The sequence below is a fragment of the Peromyscus eremicus genome, chromosome 6, assembly GCF_949786415.1.
Source record: "Peromyscus eremicus chromosome 6, PerEre_H2_v1, whole genome shotgun sequence".
Classification (NCBI taxonomy): Eukaryota; Metazoa; Chordata; class Mammalia; order Rodentia; family Cricetidae; genus Peromyscus; species Peromyscus eremicus.
In genome coordinates, this window is record NC_081421.1 from 119,444,209 (window position 1) to 119,467,224 (window position 23,016).

Genomic DNA, 23,016 nt, shown 5'->3' on the forward strand with positions numbered 1-23,016 from the left:
TCAGCTCAGAATACAGGTAAGGAAGAAAAGCATTTAATGGGTTTGGAGGAGTTACCGTATGTTTAGCAATGAAATACTAAATCGAGCAATGCTATCATTTCTTGAAGTCAACATGTAAATGAACAAATTGAGTAAAAGAAAATTGTGCAAAACAGGGCTGCAATATACCAGATCATTCTCTGTGATTTAACTATGAGAAGAAGAAAAGCTATTGGGAAAAATTCAGAAGTCCCTTGAAAGTAGGTAGTACAAATGATGGAGGGCTAACATCAAACATCCTTACCTTGGGCAGGGTCAGGTGGACCAAACTCCAGAGAATACCGTAAAATAAAGTTATTATTCCATACGTAGAGTTGGTTGTCTCTTGGATTGTAATCCACTGCAGCAATGTACTGATACTGGTTGGGGAAAGGAACGTCCACATATTCTCCCCGGCTTAACCGCGTGTTGTAAATGTAGTCAATTGTGTTCTTGCCTGCTTCACTTTCATTGTCTTGGTACACTGACCTGACCACGTAGAGAACTCCACATATCATGAAAGCATTGGACGCTGCACGCTTGTCATACACCGTCTCCCATGTTGCTTCGAATCGAAGAGTGTATGGATTTAGCTGGCTAATCACTATCATTCCATTGTTCTGCTCGGTGGCATAAATGACCCATAAGCCATTTTCATCCACTGCCAGGTCAATATCAGTCTTCCCTCCCCATCTGTAGGGTGATGTATCATGGTAGTTGGCATAGTTGATTATGGCCTCACCACTCTTAATTCTAGTCCTCAAGTCAAATTTCACAATATTTCTTGTTCTTTCTTTGTTAAAGAAGACAGCTCCATCATATACCACAAATCCAGTACCATCTACTCGGTTTGGAAGTTTGTATGTTGTTGTCTGGCGGCTGTTTTGAAAATCTTCTAAAGAGGCATATTCTATTAAAGTATCGGTGCGGTAAGGAGTCCAGGGCATAAAATAAATTTTATCTGCAGCCTGAAGAGGGTCCTTGCACCAAGCACCTGCCTTTTGCTCAGCTTCATATATACATGGTGAGTCCACAATTGCTTTCAAGGTCCCAGGACACACAAAAACTAACAGTCACAGAAAAAAGACAAGAAGTGAACAGTTTAAAAAAAAAGACAAAGGTAATCATACATATTATTGATTACACATCAAAAGAGGAAAATCCATTTTATTTAGCATTCAGTTTTTAGAAGTTTATCTTTTATACGTGCTAGCCTTGTTTTCCAAATATTTTCTAATCAAGTTTCCAGCATATATAGTAGCTGGCATTTATTTTCACAAATACAAACCTACATTTGGGATCATTCATAACTAAGATAAAATTTAGATTTCTGAGTTGTGATTTTATTTAATAATTTGGTAATGCATGCGTCAAAACTTGGAACCTGTGCTTAAGAGTGGATAAGTATTTTATTCCAACCCAAACATTATGACTTCTAACCCCTCATACATCTTTAACACCTCCCACAAAATAAGGCTAATGAAAACTCAATGCAAAGACTTATTTTGAACTTTTTATAGAAGTTACAGGTGCTTCAAGTTGGAGAATACAAATTTTAGGATAATGCAATCGGGAGTAGAGAAAAGTCAACACAGGGGAAGCATGATGAGATGACCAGGAGACCCTGTAACCATGGCATGCTACGGAGAGGGTTCTGGAAGCCAGGCAAGATGACACTTCAATAACAAGAAAATATCCAAGGGTGTCAGAGAAAGAGATAGAGGGTAGAAAAGAAACAGAAAGGGTAGCTCCCCTTCGCCGACTTCAGAATTTTACCCCATCGCCAGATTAGCAGCCATACAATTTCATTGTGAGCAGCTGACGCCTTTATGAGGTGCATTATGAGGTCCTGCTGATCATTTTAATACAGGAGTGTTGCAGGGGAGGGGAGGGAGGAGGGTCACATCCATAAGGCACATAACAGGGAGCTGGGGTTGAGACTGTGCACATTATTTACCTTTTTGCTCCACTTCTATTTTAAGCATCGGAAGGAAAATAAAAAAAAAAGTGCAAGGAAAAAAGAAAAAAGATTAAAAATAAATTGACTATTAGTCTAAGATTGAATTCGTAATAGATGCTAAATATAGGAAGAATAAGGAAGTTGTACTACTTTGGATAAAGAGAAACACACAGGAGAACCTAGCAGGAGAGAGATTCTAAAGTTACATAAAAGAACACGGATCAATCATTTTAGAAGATTAAGGAGGCAAGACAAATAAGTTGGCATGCTGCTTCACTTAGTGTGCCTGAATAAATAATGAAACTCTTCACTAATGCAAGCTAAACATACTCTTGCCTTGTCAAAGCCAAGCGGCCTTCTGACCAAGTTTTTCTTTATATATGTACACTACAGACATAAAAGCATGCACAGCTGTGTCATCTCCATTTGGTCTGTGAGCTTAATTATCAGACTGACTCTAATGATATCAGCATGGCAGGAAAATATATGTATAAGACTGACAACTTGGTTTTGGAGTTTAAGCCAAATTTAATAACTATTGAGATGACTACATTTCCCCAAAGATATTTAGATGAGAAGTAACTACACAGTCATGCATCTCAGTATATTTCAATTATTTTTCTATTATTTCGTATTTTTAGAAAAATACATCTTAACCATTTACCAAAATGCCCCCTTTCCAGGAATATATAAATCTCCCTTCACCCAATAGGGACATTGAAGGGGTAGATAATGCCCATTACGTATTAGCAAATTTACTTAAGATTACGTATAGTTTACTTTACAAAATTCTAATTTAATTTTCTATATCATATATAATATGCATTATCAAACTTGTAATATTAAGTCTATTAAAAAAAGTAAGTAAAATACATACAAGGGAAAAGCAAGCACAGGTGGCAGGGAGGAAAAGGAAGAAAGAATCATGGTTAGCTCGTTATGATATTGTCTTGACCATCATTTATTAACATATAAAGCAAGCCAGCATGCAACAACTGTCACACCCAGAATTCACATCCAATGTCTCGATCCACAGACCTTATGAAAGGGAAGGGCTTTCACAGGGCAGACCTGGCCCAGGCAGGACATGAGAGAAAGTGTAGGGAGAAAGCCTAAGTGGATTATGCACCAAGGAAGGTGCAATATGATTCTAATTGACAGGTAGTCTCCTCCAACGAGGGCCCACACAGTGCAACTCTTAGATTTAATGTAGCCTCTCAAGTATGATGCCTGAGTATTAAAAACCGACTCCACTGATGCTGTGTTTCCTCTTTTTCCCTTTCAAAATGCACCACAGTGTGTGACTACTGATTATTCAGAGTGTAGTTGCACATTTTATTTACAATCTCAGCTTGATTACATATTTTTCAGAAGTATAATTATTCGTCAAGATAAAACAGTGACCTTCTGGAACTCCTTTGAGAGAAACATCACACAAATATTTTAAAAAAAAATTTTTGCCATAGCAACAGCATATAATTTCTAAATTAAGCTATAACCTGCTTAACCAACATGGTCTGTTTAAGTACTTTCAGGAACACACACTTGTTCTGATTGGTGTGCTTCTGACTGTGTGAGGGAAAACAGGACAAGCGCAGTGTGCTGTTTGGGAAGCAACACTTGTTCTGTAGCACTTGGTCCTAAGATCACTCCTCCATCAGGAGCACATTGTACCTGCTCAGAATCAATAATGGACGGGCATGGTGGGAGAAGGAGGGGAAGAGAGAGCATTAGTGTGGAGGATGTTCAGACTGCATTTATAGATAGCTGTATTGTTCCTTAAGGAAACAATGATTTTACTCACATGAAACAATTAGGTATAAAGGAGAGGATTAATACTTCTTACAACGCTTACTTATTACAAGAGAACTTTAAATCAGTTCAATAAAAATTTAAGGAAATGTATTTTGTATTGTCCATTCAGTGAAGATCACTGAATTATTTTTATTTGATGTAGTAAAATTACAGTGCAGTCACTGAGCAAAACATAAACAGAAATTACTTCATTTATTAATGATTTAAACCATATCATGTATGTAAATGGGTATTAATTTTACAGAATTTATAATTCCAATGAAAACTGAGAAAATACATCCAAAGTCAAAAAATTTTTTAAATAAATTCTTTGATGATTGATGGATGAATCTTTCAAAGAAAAAAAAACTCCATATAAAGATTTTTATAAAATCAAAAAGGGCAGATATCTATCAGATCAGCCAAAATTCTATCTACCAGAAGAATATAAAAATACAATAAAATTAACAATGATCTGGATTCATAATCACATGCCAAATATAAGCAATTTGTCTTAAGAGATCCTATGAATTAATTTGTAAGGATATACTTAATATTCTATGAACCAAACATACAAATACACACCCACCAACATCAGCAGAGGACTCCATGGATGTACAAGACAGAAAACAGACCCCAATTGACTACAGCCTACATACTCGGTATCTGAAGTGACACACTATTTCATTTGAAATAATCTCACATTTATTCATTGATAGTAATTTAATTCATCAACATGAATACAATTTATTCATTAAATGAGAGAACTTTTAGGTAACATTAGGATAAAATCCTTACATACTGTGGCAATTTGAAATAAGTAGGCACAAGATTGAAAAGTCATGCCTGCTTATAGGATGTGAACTCCAGTCTGAATAATCCCCTTTCCCTCCAAGGTCCCTAATGACTTTTTAATATACACTTGCATGCTGTGATACCTACATCCCATACACAATAAAGCATGCCCTGCCCTGCACGTGTGTACGTGTGATTTTGATACAGAAGTTACCTGGACAAATGTAAAAGGGCACATACAATGTACCTGCCTGTTTACAAAAGAAACCAAAGAGTGGCATTTCTAAGTTCTCTACTGAATGAATTTATTGCCATTTTCCTGAAGTCATGGAAAGTCTTTGAAATCGTTTAGAACAGGATGGAGCACATTGGAGTCTATGAGGTTCCTGAAGGATTTGTTATGGATGGAGATTGGCATTAAGCCAAGTGGTAAGGCATATATGATAAACTATATATGATGGTAACATCTAAGTAATGTGAGAAAGGGGTAAGTAAGTGCTACAGAAAAGCAAATAATTTGTTAAAACAAGGAATAGTGAAAGCTGGGCCCTTAAAATAAAAGTGAACGTGAGGACAGGCTATCACAGACAGGAGCATAAGGGAAGCGAAGAGGGGAGAATGGGGAGCAATGAGGATATGCAAGGCTAGAATAACCTAAGAATGCTCTGCATTGCATTTGAACATGGGCTGCAACCACGTGGTTTATAGTGTGTCACTGCTGTACGGTATATAGGAATGGTAACCACTTCTAGTCTTCAAAACGGAAAAAAGCCATAGACTTATTTCTGCCTCTTGCAAACATCTAGAAAGGCAACAGCAAATTAATTACTGGGTTTACTTTTTATTTTGAAGGATAAAAACTAAATAAAAAAAAAAAGAGCAAATACTTCTCTGAGTACAGCTATTTGCAAGTTTAGTGCACAATATACAATACTTCTGGAGAACTGAAAAAGTAAAATTTTGAAAGTTAGACGTCCCAGAAGATATCCACACTTTCCTTTCTTAAACAGCGCAAGAAATTACTTAAGAGTCTGAAAGTAATATTTGCTTAACACTGTTCTTGGTGTCTTAGACTAGGTTACAGGGACCAGGTTGCAGAAAGACAATTCTTGACAGCTCTGACTGATTCCACTGTTTGGGAGTGGATGCTGTATTCCTTGTCTAATTTGAGGACAGAAACCAGGCTGAATTCAAGGGAGAGGGACTTCATGGAACAAAAATTTTGGTTAGCTCAAAAGAATGCAATGTTCCTCGAGTGGCACAGGAGAGATTAAGTAAAGCCATCGCACTACACAGGAGCAACGCTTTAACAGATCGGCTCACTCGGGGGCTTCCAGTCCTACAAATGGTACAGGAGATACTGAAAACACAAAGCGCATCAGCCGTTTCATGTAACACAGGAACACAGAGCAGGCACGAGAAGAGAAAGATAATCTGTGTTTGGCCTTCAACTGACACCACACACACACACACACACAATCAATTTATCAAAATTGTGGCAGAGAGGACAGAGCGTCTCTTCACGGTATATGCTAAAATGTGTCATCACCTTTTTGGATCTGCCTTATTTATCAGAATTTGGCCTTTTGGTGTTTCTATGTTGAGATGGGGTCTCCCTATGTTGCCCAAGATGGCCTCAATCATCCTGATGCCTCTGCCTACAAGGAGCTGGGATTATGGTCACACATATACAACAGCATCTAGCTCCAACTGTTTGGGATTTTTTGGTTGTTTTTGTTTAGGCTTAAAGTATAGAAAAATTTCTGAAATCAGTGAAAGTACTGATCTCACACTCTCACTTCAAATGCTTCTGCACTATTGTGATATTAATTTTTCATTTAACTTTAAAAAAAGCAAAGGAAGAAAAAGCACTTCTAAACTAGCTTGTGACAATGAGGCAATGCATGCAAACATTTAGGCTGTCTAAACTACTAAGGTATTTTCTCCCCTATCCAATGTATGAAATATAATCGAGAAGTATGCACTCTGTTACTGGAGGGAAAATGCTGGCACCTATTTATAAAATTTCCAATTGGATTTTAAGTTCTCCTGCAAGATTCTAAACATGATGTTAACAGTTTAAAAGTAGAAACAGGTACAAGATTTCAGTTTTTGTCTGTACTCTTGGCTTTGTTTTAAGCAAGAAGATTTCCTCACGGAATCTGAATATATAAAAAGCTTCCTTCCAGGACATGGAAGAAAGGGGACAGCTCTTGCCTCAGTTTCGGCTCTGGTAGCTTTTCCCAAGCACTCAGGTTACCACGACAGCAGGTAGCCATTCAAATCCTTCACGATTAAACTGAAGTCAATTCCTTCTTCAGAAAACTGTGAGCCAAACCAATTTGTCAGCAACTGGTATTGGGCAAAAGTACAGATTTCTATCTGCCCTATTGAATAGCTAATTCAAGTTTGTTTTCTGGAAAAACACTAGCCTTAAAAGCCAAACACTTAAGAACACAGACAGACACTTGGCCAGCATCACACTATGGCTTCCTTCCACACTTCATGAAGCTAATTGGAGTCCCGAGTCTGGGAGCGCTTTGCATGCATAATGGTTTTGTAGGCCATAAACATACGCTTCTTTCCCATGTGTAGTCTTTCAGCTCCAACAAGGAAGGCTGGAGAAAGGAGAAAATACAAACTTCATACTTACTGTAAGGGACACATTCATATTGAACTTCAAGGTATTTGTAAGTTCCGGGACATGGGTCAGGAAATACATCTGACCCAGTAACTACTACACACTGTGTTCGATTGTTGCACCTGGAAAACAGAATCAATCAAGCCTGTGAAACAATGTACTTCTTTTTTACTTGAGAAATACAGTGATATAATATAGAACTTAATCATGAACCAAAAAATGCAGGTGAAATTAGATGGCATTATAAAACTCCTATTTTCTTTGTTTTTAACTTCTGTATCAAGGGTCACACTAAAACGTAAGTAGAAGTGAAAAGAAGATAGTTGACAGTCTTCAAATACACTGTTATCTTTTAATTTTCATCATATCCAATAGGTCCAGGGAGAGAGAACAACTAGGCCACTTGATAATATATTTAAGAATTAAAAATTACAACCAGAAACATGTACAATCAAACACAGGGTCATAAACTGAACAGCTAAGCGGGAAGTTGTCACAGCATACCCAAACACACGTCGACCCAGATTTTAGCCTCTACATCCAGTCTGTGCTACATGTTCTACCACAAGCACTGTCTACACTCAGGACTATGAGGCACGTGCTAGCCCTTCCCACCTTGCATGGAGAGGCCTGCATACATGACAGAGGCATGAGAGGCATCCAGCAGAGCACCTGGAGCATAGTGTATGTGGAAGCACTGTTGCCGCTTTTCAGAGAAGCCGTGCTTCTGTCTGTGATGTGACTGTGTACCCAGTTCTACACCAGGATGTTCTGAAAGTTACTATTAAAAACAATCCCATGAACACAATCCCTAAAATGTCCTACATATTACTTTGTGGAAGTATTCACTGTTGTTCTCGTCATTAAGTCATCAGGGACACTGGAATTAAGCAGTAACTGGTATTCCAGGCAGGATGATGCCTGAGTTACATAAACGCGCCCAGATGTTCTTCTCTTAAGCTTTGTAAAGGCAAGAACTATTTCTTTTATAATTTGATTTGATTACAGCCCAGTGGAATGGAATGTTTGCAGGGGTTTCATTACACTTCTTGATAGTATATACATTAAGAAGGCAAAGCAAGCAGAACCAGGGCATTATTATAAAATTTATTCAACAATTTGAATACCAAATATTCTATGGTGCATAAAATGACCGAAGTATAAAATAGCACTGTAAAGCAGTCTGAGAAAAGTAGACTAGCTCCCAGCACAAAGAAACCCGGGATGGTGGGAAGCAGTCAAATTAACGAGGGAGACATGTTAAGTCACCCACACTGGTATCACTGCAACTCAAAACCCTGGAGAGCTGTCCTGAAGAGAAGCAAAGCGTGAAAGGTCTACAGGATTAAATAGCTACATTTTTTTAAATTCAAGACATATTACAGTGAACTTCAGTGACTCCACAATATTGAATAAATTGTAACTAAGATTGCAATAATACGCTGTAAACACTAAAATAGTTGACTTTGATCTCAGTCTCTGAGACATATAGCATTTTTTTAACACATCCTGTCCCATAAATTTCAAGACCTTGGATGACGTAAATGTTACATCTCTTACAACACAATGTTTTGTTTTGCCCTTTCTCGGTTTTTATTTTCCCCATTCATTTGAAGAAACTGCCTATGGTTTGCCACTCAATAAAATGAATTATTTTAACACAAATCATAGAAATATTTTTTTATTAAAAAATTTAAAACAGAGGGTGGATTTGCTATTTCTCAATGGTTCAATATCTAATGTTTCAACTCATATAGAGACATAATTCTGACATTTCATTTTTCTCTTTCCTGGTAGAGCAGTAAGAAATGTCAGTGCTTCCTAAACCTCACTTGATCTTCCGGGAATCCTCAGCCCTACTCTAGTCCCCATAAAAACTCAAGTCCTTTGACGTCCTCTTTTGTACTTATTCATATCTACAGGGGTCATCCTTATGCTTCATGCTCTCATTTCTCAGAAAGCAAGAAAGGTAAACTTCTACCTGTTAAACATATCTTTCATATTCTCCACTGTATATATTTGATAATCACTCAAACATATTCTGCGATTTATTTTCCAAGGGCTTGAAATATACTTGTAGAAATTCCATAAAATAACAATTCAGTGAGTAAACAAACTATACATATAGCATTCCTTCCTCTTTATATTGAGGTTTTCTTTCACATCACTAAATTAGAAGAAGGAGAAAGTGAGTTTGTACTGAGGCTGAAATGCATTAAGAATGTGAGGGTTTAGAAAGAAAGTGAAAGCACATATAGTTAAAAAGTCTTGCAATTTATATAATTTTGTGAAAAATAAAAAATATAGTGACGCCGGAGAGATGCCTGCAGGTTAAGATTGCTTCTTGCTCTTCCAGAGCCCTGAGCTCTATTCCCAGAACCCACTTCAGGTGGTTCATGACCACTTGTAACTCCAGCCCCAGGGGACTGGACACCTGCTCTTGGTGCACATGTGCATGTGCGTGCTCACACATGTGTACACACACACACACACACACACACACACACACACACACACACACACACTTAAAAATGAATATATGGAGACTGGGTGTTTAGCTCAATGGGATCCAGCATACTTAAATCTGTACAAGGTTTGGTGTTCAGTCTCCAGCACAGAAAGAGGAGGGGAGGGGAGGGGAAGAGGGGAGAGAGAGAGATTGAGGAAAGTTAGAGTTTTGGATTTTGAACTAATTCAATGGAGTCACTAAGAAGTGGAACTTAATTGTGAATAGGATAATATAGTCATAGTTGTGGTCACCAGCATCTTTATTCAGAGACAAATGAAAGCTTTTGGAGCTTCAAATACAGCCCCAGTTGGGCTCAAGAGAAAAATACCCAGTATGAGTTCTCAATATGAGAAAAAAAATCTGGCAGTTCATTAACCTGTGTGTTGTGGGGAACACCGTAAAACTGGAAATTGCTATAATTGAAAAAAATCAAGAATGAGAAAGCAATTACTTAGCCACAAAAGAAAAGTAAATTCCTACCAAGGGCTCAGCTTTCAATTTTCATTGCCGTGGAAATGAAAAGGCAGCATAAGCCAAGAAATGAATTTAATTCTGGAGTCTGTGTCCACATAGGGCGGAGATCGAGCTTGACTCTCCCTTTCCCCACATAAAGAGCTGTCTGTATGAGTAAAGTTGTTGTTGCACAAACAATTAAAAGACTGATATATTTTGGTAACACTTTGTGGATTTTCAATATTAACAACACAGATAGTAACCACAAAAATGAATATAAGTAAGACAAAGATATAAGAGAAAATGGGTTTCCTATAAAATAGACACTGGATTAATACTTGAAGAACTTTAAATACTGTGTATCACACAGAAATGGATTCTGGACATACTTTAGACATTTCAATTCCAAATAATGGCACGTGGGCTGTTCTGTAGTGACGAAGATACAGGCATGCTAAAGGCAGTTAAAGGAGCGGCTATCAGAACGTGGTCTTCAGAACAGGGTCAGTATCAGACAAGCGCTTGTAGGAAAGGAAAATGATCACAGCCCACCCAGAAGGGGGGATTCAGTGCGGGGAGAACCCAGGGTAGTTTAAATAGCAGGAGAGTGTGTCTCATTGCTCTGAACTCCACTAAAACAAAACATGGTAAGTTTAAATATTTCAGAAAAAAAATAAAAGATCATAGAAATAAGACAGAATAAATAGTATGATCTAGTGAGGCATGTAATTACAACTTGCAGTGCCAATCTATCCTGCTTGGTCCTGGAGTCAAATGTTTCTGTTGTGTCTACTTTGAGCAGGCCTTACAATTATTTATTGGTGAATCACAGTAAATATAACATCTAAGTACTTGCATATTGTTGTTTGAATCTTAAATGGTCTTTTTTTTTCTTTTTTCTTTTTTTTTTTTTTTCTTTTTTGGTTTTTCGAGACAGGGTTTCTCTGTGTAGCTTTGTGCCTTTCCTGGAACTCGCTTTGTAGACCAGGCTGGCCTCGAACTCACAGATATCCGCCTGCCTCTGCCTCCCAAGTGCTGGGATTAAAGGCGTGCCCCACCACCACCCGGCTCTTAGATGGTCTTTTAAATAAAAAACAAAACAAACAAACAAAAAAACACCCTGAGCCAGATATTGGGGTAATTGCTGAAAGATCAGAGAGACAGAATATCCAGCCATTAGTTCTTACCTCTATGAAACCCTCAGCCTAAAGAGAGTGAGTTCCTGTTCCTCAGGCCTTATATACCTTCCTCTGCCCTGCCATATTACTTCCCAGGATTAAAGGCATGTGCTTCCCAAGCAAGGGCATGAGATCTCAAGTGCTGGGATTAAAAATGTGTGCCACCACTGCTTGGCTCTGTTTCTCTCCCATACTGGATCGATCTCATGTAGCCCAGTGTGGCCTTGAACACACAAAAGATCCAGATGGATCTCTGTCTCCCAAGTGATAGGATTAAAGGTGTATGACACCACTGCCTGACCTCTATGTCTAATCTGGTGACTGGTTCTGTCCTCTGATCCTCAGGCAAGTTTATTAAGGTACACAATGTATCACCACAGCATATGTCTCATATAAACCTATTTTATAGGCAGGAAAAAAGGAATATTCTTTTCCTAAAAGTTTGTTTCATAATTAAAATTCTTTTCATTCATTAAATGTGAAATTAAGATTTTTGACAATCTATAAAAATAGGCTGTATTCCACAGACAGATGTAATTTAAAACAAAAAAAATATATTTAATCCATTGCTATTCTCTCTGTATTTTGTCTGACCTAATTAATCAAATAAATATGGTGCCTCAATCCTGAGAAGGTATAAATGTAACTATCTAGAGTGGACTCATGAGGGAATAATGTCTACTAAACTTGGGAGTATAGAACACTGTGCATAGTGCCATGAAAATAAATACAGATGTGCTTAAATACCCCTTCCAACATTCAAAACAGTTACTTATATTCTTCATTAAGTTAAATTACTCAGATATATCACCTTGGTCTAGGGTAGGATTCAGGGGTAGAGTTCCTTCTCGGACTATGTGAAGCCACGGATTTAATCCGCAGCATGGCAATACCAAAACTAAATAAAAAATCCAGCCTGTTTATTATTTTTATATTATTTCTGACCACAAACATCTCACTAGAATATTAAGAGGCTTTTCTCTATATACATATAGGGAACATCATACCAAACCAGAGATTTCCACATGAAATTAAAACAAATCCAATAATAAATGCTTCAAAACATCACCATATGCAAATAAAATAAGAGGATCATTATATTAATGATCTACATTAATATTGAAAAGTTTACATCTTATTCCTAGAACCATCAATTACATCAAGAAAATACTAAATCCCTCTTTACACATTATAAATGGGTTTAAATACGGCAAAGCACCGTATGTTAGACCGTATTTAAAAGCCCACTATTATAATCTTTCTAGGCTAACCTGAGGGAGTGGATGAAAAAAATGCAGCCAAATGCTCATCTTTATAACCTGAATTAAAACACCAGTCTGTCTGCAGATGCTTCTCCAGTGACTGCCAAGCCCTCCCCTTTACAATATACTATGAACTCTTTTCCCAAAAATAAACCCAAATATTGAGACTATTAAAATCACTAATATCAATATATTTCATGATCAGCAGAAATTGGAGCAAATATTAAAACTTGGTGTCACTGCTCAGGCTTATACCCAATAGATAAGAGAAAAACAAAAAACAAAACTACACAATACTCCAATGAACAACTCACAAATTTCTTCACCATCACAACCAGTAGGTGGGTTACAAAGAGTTTTAAACTATGTATTTGATCCCCTATATGTAGTCAATGTTGGTATTAATTTTTAGGATATCCACAGTACTTTCAAAATTAAAATAAACTGCCTCTAGAAAATATGTGTAAATGATGAAAAAGTATTTTATGGAAGAATATTCATTTACATACTAGAATACCACAATTACTTAGAACATGTCAGGTACAACTTGGAACAGTTCTGAAATCTCAGCTGTCAGGGCTGAGGCAGGAGAATTTTAAAATCAAGGGCTGCTTGGTCTTCTCTGACTGACCTTCAGAAAATTTCATACACAAAGCAACAACGATTAATTGGAGAAACACGGGTTTTTTTTATTTAGGAGAAACAAAATATTTACTGGTTCCTAAGCTACTGACCGTAATTGTATTGAAAAGGAATATAGCAGAGTACTAACTCTGTCCTAACTTGGGAAGATGAGTGCCAAAATAACATGCTTGAACATGATGAAGTACTGGGTACTGGCTTCCTGCTTGCAGTCTGTGAATCCATAAACATTGCATTAACCAGCTCCAGCTCAACTTTCTCATTTAGAAAAAGCATTACCTTCCCTAGAAGTACATGGATAAGGTTCAACTGGATAAGGAAGATGAACATTGTGCAATGTCTGCATAACCAGGAATTCCCCGCACCATGAAAATCCCTGTGAACAATGCCCTGGTAGGAAACAGACACAGATCTGCACACCCAGAGACAGAGAACATGCTTTCTTCCTCCACTGCACTCCCTGCAGTATGTGTATTCTTTCTTGTGTATAACCTCTAAAAGCAGGCTAAACTTCTCCATGCAAACTTGTTTCCATTCCAACTCTAATCTTGAATTGTACAATTCCCGACAAATTGCTTTCACTCTGCTTCTGATTATCTTATGCTCATTATTACACTTTACCAAGTGAAAGTATGGAGATGAGATTCCACGTGTAATCTATTGTGAGAGGTGTTTTAATCAATAGTCTTGTTCTGCTGATTAAGCAGAGCTTCTGTTTTGGCAAGATAACATTAGCTTCTCCAGTCATGCTCCAAAAACCATTGGGAATCTTCCCCAGATCATTAGATATGCTACAATAAAGCTTTGGTGCATTTTCTTTTCTTCCTTAAATTACTTCTTCACTGTCCCATCGTTCCCCATCACCAATGGCACCGCATTATTACTGCAGCTCCCCTGGAACTTGCACTCAAGCTATGTCTCCAGGCCATAGGATGCCATTTTCAATTGAAGCTTCTACTTGAAAATATAAATTAAGAAAATTTCATTATCTCCTGCCAGGGGCCATTATTCACCACAGTTCTAAGGAAGATTAAAAATGCAAAATCTACCAACTTGAACAAATACTCCAACGTGCAACAGAGAAGCTCGGTACTATCAGGACAGAAACTAAATTCAAGTTTGCTTAAATTTGAAACATCCTGCAGAATTAGTCCGATTCTTTACTGAGTGTGTGTTCAGTGAAGACGGTTTCCACAATTTCCTTCTCTAATTGGCATCTGCTATTTTTAAACTTCAATTACAACAAACTAACAATAATGGGCTTGTTGTTTCTACACTCCTCTCCTGCTAGTTACCTCCGATCGTAAAATGTTCATTTTTAGAAGAAATACAGCTTTCAGAGTGTTAAGATACTAAGAATGTAACCCATGTTCATAGGACCAACTATAAACAGAACAGTCACAGTGGGAGCCTGGCACATCCCAAGCCACATCTGTGGTGAACTGTATATTCAAATAGGCAGAACACCTACAGCTGAATCTTCTATCATGGATCTAATTAACGACGGAATAGGAATGGCATTCATTCCTGAGCTGCAAGTAACAATAAGAAATAATAATGTCAGTTAGCATACTTCATTCCATTCAAGTACACAAGCTGAACGCATTTATAGGCCTTGCAAGCAAACAGGAGGAGATGAGGGACAACAAACTGAAAACACACACACACACACACACATACACACACACACACACACACACACACACACACACACACACACACGGGAGAGGGGGGCGGAGAGAGAGAGAGAGAGAGAGAGAGAGAGAGAGAGAGAGAGAGAGAGAGAGACAGAGAGAGACAGAGAGGAAAGAGGACTTGCCAGCTTCTAAGACTCATTGGAATTGGAGGTATATATACGACAAGCATGTAAGTACATATTTCTGAATGACAGAAATGATTAATGGCTAACCTTACCATTTCGGCTTGTAAATAAGTATGGTTAACAAAAAATACACAGCAGACACTCATGTCTGCTTCAGTCCTGATCTGATAGAATTATGTCAGTTAGGACAAAGTTTTATATCATGAAAGAAAATAATACACAATATATAGGTTACTTATTTATGCGGGGAAGTACTTTTAATTTACAATCATTCTCATACATGTTAACACCTAAATGGTCTGGTTCTATTATTCTTACACTTGTCTCTCTTAATACAGACAGAGAATAAAATATTCCATATACAGATTCTTACCCCAGAAGCTGGTGAGAGCCAATGCAAAGAAATGTGTGCAAATGAAGTACTCAAGTCAAGCAAGACAGGGAGAGAGATCACCCCAAAGAATCAGGTGACAGTCATCTCCAGGGTCAGGAGGGAAGCTGCTGAGCACTCAATCAAGCACCTCTTTTCTCAACTAAAGTTTATAGCGAAATATCCTCTTATCATCTAAACTTTCACAGTGCTATGGAAGCAGGTCCTGCTTTCTTATTAACGATGAAGTGAGAGCTTAAATAACTGCTAGGTAAACATGACATTAGAAAGTTAGAAGAGATGTTCTATAGGAGAGTCCCATTTGTCACATGACCATGTTCTCATAATTCATTTAGTAACTTCGGTTATCTAGAAGAGTTCTACCAGACAGAACTTATTACCTTAGGCATGTTAGGCTGTTGCTTGCATGAATTATAGAGTATTGTTTTATTTAGTGCATTGCAAAATCATTTTTGAGAGTTGCTACTGCATCAGAACCTAAAGCACCGAATGCTAGCCATGCATGGACAAATAATTTGGAAGAACTAAACAATTCAAACTCTATTCTGCTCAATCTCCTACATATTAGTGCTTTCAAAAGTTCTAATATAATACTGATTTTTTTTCAGGGTTGTAGTGATTAAAACTTTCAAACTGCTGTGCGAACAATTGTAGAAAAATCTAACACTGCATATATAACCATAAAAATGAGTGTATTTTTATGCTAGGAATACATAAATTTTATTTGACTGTTAAAGAATGTTGTGTGGAAGGAAAGTAGAAGGCCTCCTCCAAAGTAGTTCTGGGTAAGTCAACCAATGTCTGACCAAAAAAAATCCTATTTAATTCATTGCTATGAGGCTATCATTTTTTTTGTAGATGTTCAAAAAAGAGTATCACGAACAGCAACACCATCCATGATCAGTTTGTATCTCAGTAAACTTCTGTGCCAGGAAATATAACCACAACATATATGGATCTTAAAGCATATAAATGATTTGTTTCTTGCAGACTGCTAAAATTATCTTAAAATTCCATTTTAATTATTAAAATAAGCATCTTGAAGTGGTGATGCTGTGAAAAAAAAACCAACTTTTTATGTTTTAGAAACCACTGAAACTCCTTGCAGTTTTTACTGGACCTTGGGGTCAGTTTAATGCAAATGAGGTTTGACTCACTCTGAGCCTTATTAATCCAGTACAAAATCTCTTGTTTGCAGAAATGCACATTCAACACAAATGCACTTGCTTTTATTAGCAAAACCAAAGGTATTTATTTACAAAGCACGCCACTGAGACTGCTCCATTCATAGGGTCATGAGGTCTAACTACTTAATGAAAAGAATAAGACCATTTTAGTGGGGACAAAAACTATACATTAAAAAATATATATTTCAAAAGTATTGCTTTGCATCTAAAGGCCCCAAGACCTAAACTTTTAGTAATTCAAAAAACACCACCTGTAAAAATTAAGAGTAATTATTTATAAAAATGTTAACCTATTATACTTTGCACTTGCATAAGCTGTCACAATTTTAACAAGGGAAATGGGAAATCACTATGGGATGCCCTAGTTAGATTAAATTAGCAGCAAACTTGTTACTAGACTGTATAAAAGACACAGCATAACAAGACATGACCTTGCAGAGCCACAGAGCCAATCTGTGATGTCTTTCTCTTCTATACCTCTTGCTAATTATCTGCAAAGTTACAGACCCTTTTGTCGTAGGTTATTTTTCTTCAAATTGTGAGGGGATTTTGGTTTCTAAATATTTAATTAGTTTTGTTATGATGTGAGAATTGTAGATGCCAAGTGCTTCGATTTCCATACTCTACTCTGTCTAATTATCCTCAGATTCAGATTGGTCATCCCAAATCTTTCTCCTTTGTAATTATTTACTTCTGAAAGATCATTCAGTGAAGAAATATTTTCACCCTTATGGCTCTTCTTTGCCACAAATGGCTCTGCTGGTCTGTTAATTACCCGCTCAGAGGATTAGAGCTTGAAATAAAGCAAAGGAACTGTAACTGGAAGGAGTTTTGGAGGGCAAGACTGAGCCAGAGATGCATGTGGTGCTGTTTGAAAGTCACGTTAAGGATTACTCCCTAGGTTTGAATATGGTTTTGATAAACAGGAAAATTACACCATTGAGATTTTTTCCCCTGATTCTTTATGTTACATAGGTTGTCAGTTAGTCAGTATTATAATGAACAAAGGACAAATTCCCAGTCTAATTGATAACTAATATAAATAGTTTCTGCTTCCACAGATCTCATTTAGATTAAACACTGCAACAAATGTTGATAAGCATCTCATACAAATCAAATTGAATGCTCAGAAATAAAATGTTAAGATTTTTAAAGGTGTGGCTTATTTAAAAAACCTTTTACAGCTGTGCAAAACTTAAAAATGTAACTCTTTTAAAGTATTTAATCAACTGAGTGGAAGTCTCTCATATCTTATTAAAATGCTTGTGACACTGTTTTTATTAAGTGGCCAGAAAATGCCATTGGTCATTATTCAAATTCAGTTCTAGATCATTTCCAAACATGACTTTTCTTCCCCGAAATTACCAAAACACACATTTGTTAATACTTTTTTATTACAACTATTCCTTTATTTCCTGCAGCTTCTAAGATGTTTGGTAGTAAATACATCTCATGGTTTACAAAAGAATGTATAAAAACATCTAGTGTTCTGAAAAAAAAATGATGAAAACTTCTGAATGAGCAACTTAATATGTCTTAATATGAACTGAGTTAATAAATCAGGGTTGCAGGACATATATGGTGTACATGTTTCTGTGAAGGTTCTACCAAGGGAAAACACTTTACTTTCAATACAGCCTGTTAGGAGACTAACTCAAAGGCAATGGATCTCTCTCTACTCACTTTAGCTTTGCACCCTATAACAGCCATGATATCCCTGATCTCTTACATTGGCTTTTTGAAAGCAGGAGAAATTCATGCTTTGCTTTCATCAACTGAGAATCTACTCTTGTGATCAAATTATATCCCACCTCCCCAGAAGCAATCATACAGACAGTGCATGAATATATGTGGTTTTTTTTTCACAATATAAAGATGTTAGCAACTGTGCCTTCGTGACATTCGATTTCTGTGCTCTACTTTAATTATCTTCAGATTTATATTGGTCATCTCAAATCTTTTTCCTTTCTAAGTATTTGCTTATGAAAGATCATTCACAAATATTTTCACCCTTATGGCTCACCTTTGCCACCAATGACAATGCTGCTCTGTCAATTACAGGTCCAAGAAAAAGTTATATATCTATCAAATAGATATCAAGTTAGAGTCAGATCTGAACAACAAAAGAGCCTTGTCAAGACAGTTTTACTTAGAAAAAAAAGTCTATTTAACTGTACTTAAAAGTAAAAGGTGAAGCCAGGTGGGGTGCTCGGATCAGCCCCAAGCCCCAGGAGCCTGCCCACCCTCTGCCTTCCTTCCCCTAACCCTCACTTACTATTCAATCTGATGGCTGCCAAGAAGTCAGTTTTTAAATCGCTGGCCTAATATAATCCCTCATGAATACAGATAAAACACCCAAGATCAAGAGAATGTGATTAAGTTACTAAAACCACACCTTAAATCCAAACAAAAAACACCTCCTCTATAGTGCAGCTCAGAACTGATTTCCAACAAAAGGAGAACAAAGAAAATTTCTATAGGAGCAGCCTTTTCATGTAGACCTGCAGATTCTTGATCATCTCAGTGGTCAGAAACAGCGAGACACTAGTGCACTACTACATAAAGCTTGCTGCATGGCCGTGCTGGAACTCTTGCCTCCCTGTCTGAAGAAGGTTCCCTGGGCTTTAGGTCTCTGAGGTGGAACACTCTGAGCTTCTGGTACCAAGTTTCTCCAGTTCCCAGTGCTACCTCTATGTGGCCTAAAAAGGTTCCTATGACCAAGGGCCAAGCACGGATGGAGAAAGCCAGTCCAAATCATGCTGACCCTAAGTATTAAGTTCTTCCCTTCCCTGGAATTAGAACTCAAAGAGATCTTTCTCTGTTTACTTTACCTATGTCTACAAATGTCTGTGCATGTAGTTGTCCATTACTTACATTCTGCTTTGTGCTGAATGTCCCATACTTTATTTTAGTTAGTACTCAATTTGTTAGTGTCTAGAATCAAAGTGCAAACTTCCTATCTACTTGTCTAATAGTATTTATCTCTTAAATACTCAGCAGTTTGTTTTGTTTTATTATATGACTTCAGTGGTTACTAGAGCCTAAGTTTTACCTCCCTGGTAGATGTTAGGCTTCTTGTAAATTCCTGAAATGCTCAGAACTACTTTTACAAAGAACAGTCACTAAATGAGTGCTTTCTTTTATTTTTTTTCCCAAGACAGGGTTTCTCCGTGTAGTTTTGGTGCCTGTCCTGGATCTCACTCTGTAGACCAGGCTGGCCTCAAACTCAAACAGATCTGCCTGGCTCTGCCTCCCGAGTGCTGGGATTAAAGGCGTGTGCCACCACCGCCCAGCAAACGAGTGCTTTCTAAACTGGACTTCTTATTCTATGTTTCATCTTTTTGTTTGCTAAGGACTGAATAACCTTAAGTGGCTTATGAGACATGTCAGTCATCTCCTTTAAAAAAATAAAAGCTGCAGAAATTTTGTGTAGGCATAGATGTTTATCTGAAGATTAAAAACAACAAAGGCCAAAGCTGGAAACACAGACCCCTGGGGTGCTAGAAGTAGTCAGCTGAGCCTGGAGGATGGCCCCAAACGACCCTTAACATCCTCATCTGAGTATAAACATCAAATCCTTGAGAGACAATATAAAGAGATCAGTACTTTGTGATTCACACTCAAATTTAATGGAGTCTCATCTGACTGATAAATAGATGACAAATTTCACTGGCTTACCTCTGATAAATCAGAAGTAATCTTTAATCATGACAAAATATTCATAATCTAATCCTTTTATCAAATTGACTACCACCGCAGGAGTCTCGTGTGTTTGCACAATTAAAAACCCTGTGTTAGCTGCATATAATAAGGCATCACATTTGATGCAAATCCTTTCCTATTGAAATAAGTGCCAAGCTGACAGCAGGAAGTAGCTGATAAGAAAGCAACAAGGCATTGCTGATGGCATTCTCGATAACTGAACACAACTCATAAGCATTCAGTCTACAGCCTATTACCCAAAGAGCTCTTTTTAAAAAGTGTGGATCAAGGGAAGCTTGCTTCTGTTGCTTCTCAGTCACAAGAGGACAGACACATCATCTTAAAAAGATGATAGATGGTAGGTAGGTAGATAAATTGATAGATAGATAGATAGATAGATAGATAGATAGATAGATAGATGATAGAACAAATCTGCAATTACATATAGTAATACCCTGAAATAACCATGTACAAACAATATCTATGTAGAGAAAAACTAACAAGGTGTATGTGGAATTGTGTATTACTATTCTTTGCTATAAAACAATGAACTCTGCTGGAATCAGAGTTAATACAAGTCTCTCAGTGAGCCCTAGTATTCATTTCAACAGAGATATTACAAGCCTCTGCACAATGACTGCATGCTTTTAAGAATATAAGGAAGTGGGGGCGTGATTTGAAAGACCCTTGCTCCATGGCCAAAGGGCAAGAAAGGAAACTGTAATGCTGCAAAGAAGGTGGTAGATGAAGATGCTAAGGTGCAGAAAGCAGAAAGGATGAAGGGAAGAGTGGACCTCAGTGTCCCCTCAACCTACAGGGTCTTTTCCATGAGGTTACTCTGGCTGTTTCCTTTTCTCCATCCATGTTTGGAAGTGTTGCATCATGCGGGAGATTTGGTGTACCTGTTCTATGTTAGCAAACAGCTGAGTGGTTGGCTACAGTTTTAAGAACATCTGAGCAATGGGCTATACACACGACAGCACCTTTTCTAAACTGAAACCCACAAACACCAGTGTGGACTCTTGCAAATGTATATTTTTGCCAGCTATTCATGGATGCCTTTAGCTGACACAAGAGGGGGTGTGGTGCATCAGAGCTTAGTAAGCATTTGATAGTGCATACTAATGAAGCTTAGACAAAGACAGACTCTTCCTTAGTCAAACCTGGCTCTAAAGCCCTTCAATACGATAGAAATGAAATTTCTCCACAATTTATAACATGTACAAATAACATAGATATGTTTTTTATGACAATGAAGGCAGAAGGCTTCCATTTGATAATGTATTCCTAGCCTGAATCAGCTTTCTTTCAGTAACTTGTGTAGAAGGTGGAGTTCACAGGGACCTTGAGAGCATGAAATACCACTAACTTCATGCACAGGCAGGGATGAGAACAGAAGGCCATATGTTGTAAAGTATCCAACATAGCACCACGTTTGAAAGCTAACAGTGCCACACATATCTAGAACTGGAGAAGCTCCTTAATGACTGGCTGAAAAGTCATCTTTATCACTTCACATTAGAGACCTATGACAGGCTTTATCATACTGAACACAGCCAACTCAATACTACTACTCAATTTTAGGAGTTTCATGACTTACAAAAGTGATAACTAAATATGATATCCAGATGGAACAAGTATTCTAGGTGATAAATTTTATAGGTATAGTTTCCAGAACATATTTATTTAAAAAAATAAACTCCATGATAGCTAAAACAGTATACTCACATACATCATGTATTTTATGATAGAAAATGGTCAATTTATTAAGCATATTAGATATATCATTATTAAGAAAAGGAAACATTGGGAGACCTTGCTCTTATCATTGACCCTTAACCATCTCCATTTCAACAATATCATCAATGCCAAAATGCCATTACAATGCCTAGCACTCTTGAATCTCTGGAGCCTCAGCAGGGCAAATCTACTAGGTTCAGTCAGGAATTTTTTTTTTTTTTTGAGACAGGTTTTCTCTGTGTAGTTTTGGTGCCTGTCCTGGATCTCGCTCTGTAGACCAAGCCAATCTCGAACTCAGAGATCCACCTGGCTCTGCCTCCCAAGTGCTGGGATTACTTAAGGAAGACACAAAAGTCAAAATACTATCACTAAAGAGAAGAGATAACATGACAAGGATGAAAAGGCCATTTTTGGACTTGAACTGGGCAATTTCCTCTTTACCTTCTGTTTCGAAATGCTTAGTTTTAAAACTTAACTGCCATACTTAAAACCTGCATAACCAATATCCTTGTAGGATTTGTTTTATACTTAATATCAGCACTGTCCACTGGTTGAGCAACACAGGAAATGAAATCTGAGGTAGAGATCTCTAAGAGGCTTATTGGGAGAGTTCTAAACTCCATCAGGGAAGCTGAGATGGAAGCAGGTTTGGGCAGAGTGAGAGCTGAACTCCTGGAAGATGAAATCATCTGTCTGGATGAGGAGTTGGAGAGCTACTGTGAAAGATAGCAAGGTGAGGCTCAGCCTTGTCTCTGTCCTCTGCCACTAAATAACAGCTGCATCTGAGGAGGATTATGTCCCCCAAATCCTAGGCAGGTCTTGTGAGGGTATGAGCTGTGAATCCTCCTACAGGGCAACTCTGGGCACCAGGCAAAGAAGAAAAAATGCAGAGCCGCCCAGCACCTCCATAACTATGACAAGA

General features: G+C 37.5%; 1 protein-coding gene across 5 annotated transcripts in view; it reads right to left on the bottom strand.

Annotated features, from left to right (window-relative positions):
• Positions 1 to 23,016, bottom strand: part of Adgrl2 (adhesion G protein-coupled receptor L2) — a 175,305-nt gene that overhangs the window by 42,485 nt on the left and 109,804 nt on the right. For all 5 annotated transcript variants that reach the window (XM_059266431.1, XM_059266430.1, XM_059266434.1 and 2 more), the window contains exons 4-5: positions 7,221 to 7,330; positions 284 to 1,084 (exon numbers count right to left, since the gene is read on the bottom strand). In XM_059266431.1, the coding sequence (XP_059122414.1) occupies positions 284 to 1,084; positions 7,221 to 7,330 (911 nt within the window). The remainder of the gene's footprint in view (positions 1 to 283; positions 1,085 to 7,220; positions 7,331 to 23,016) is intronic.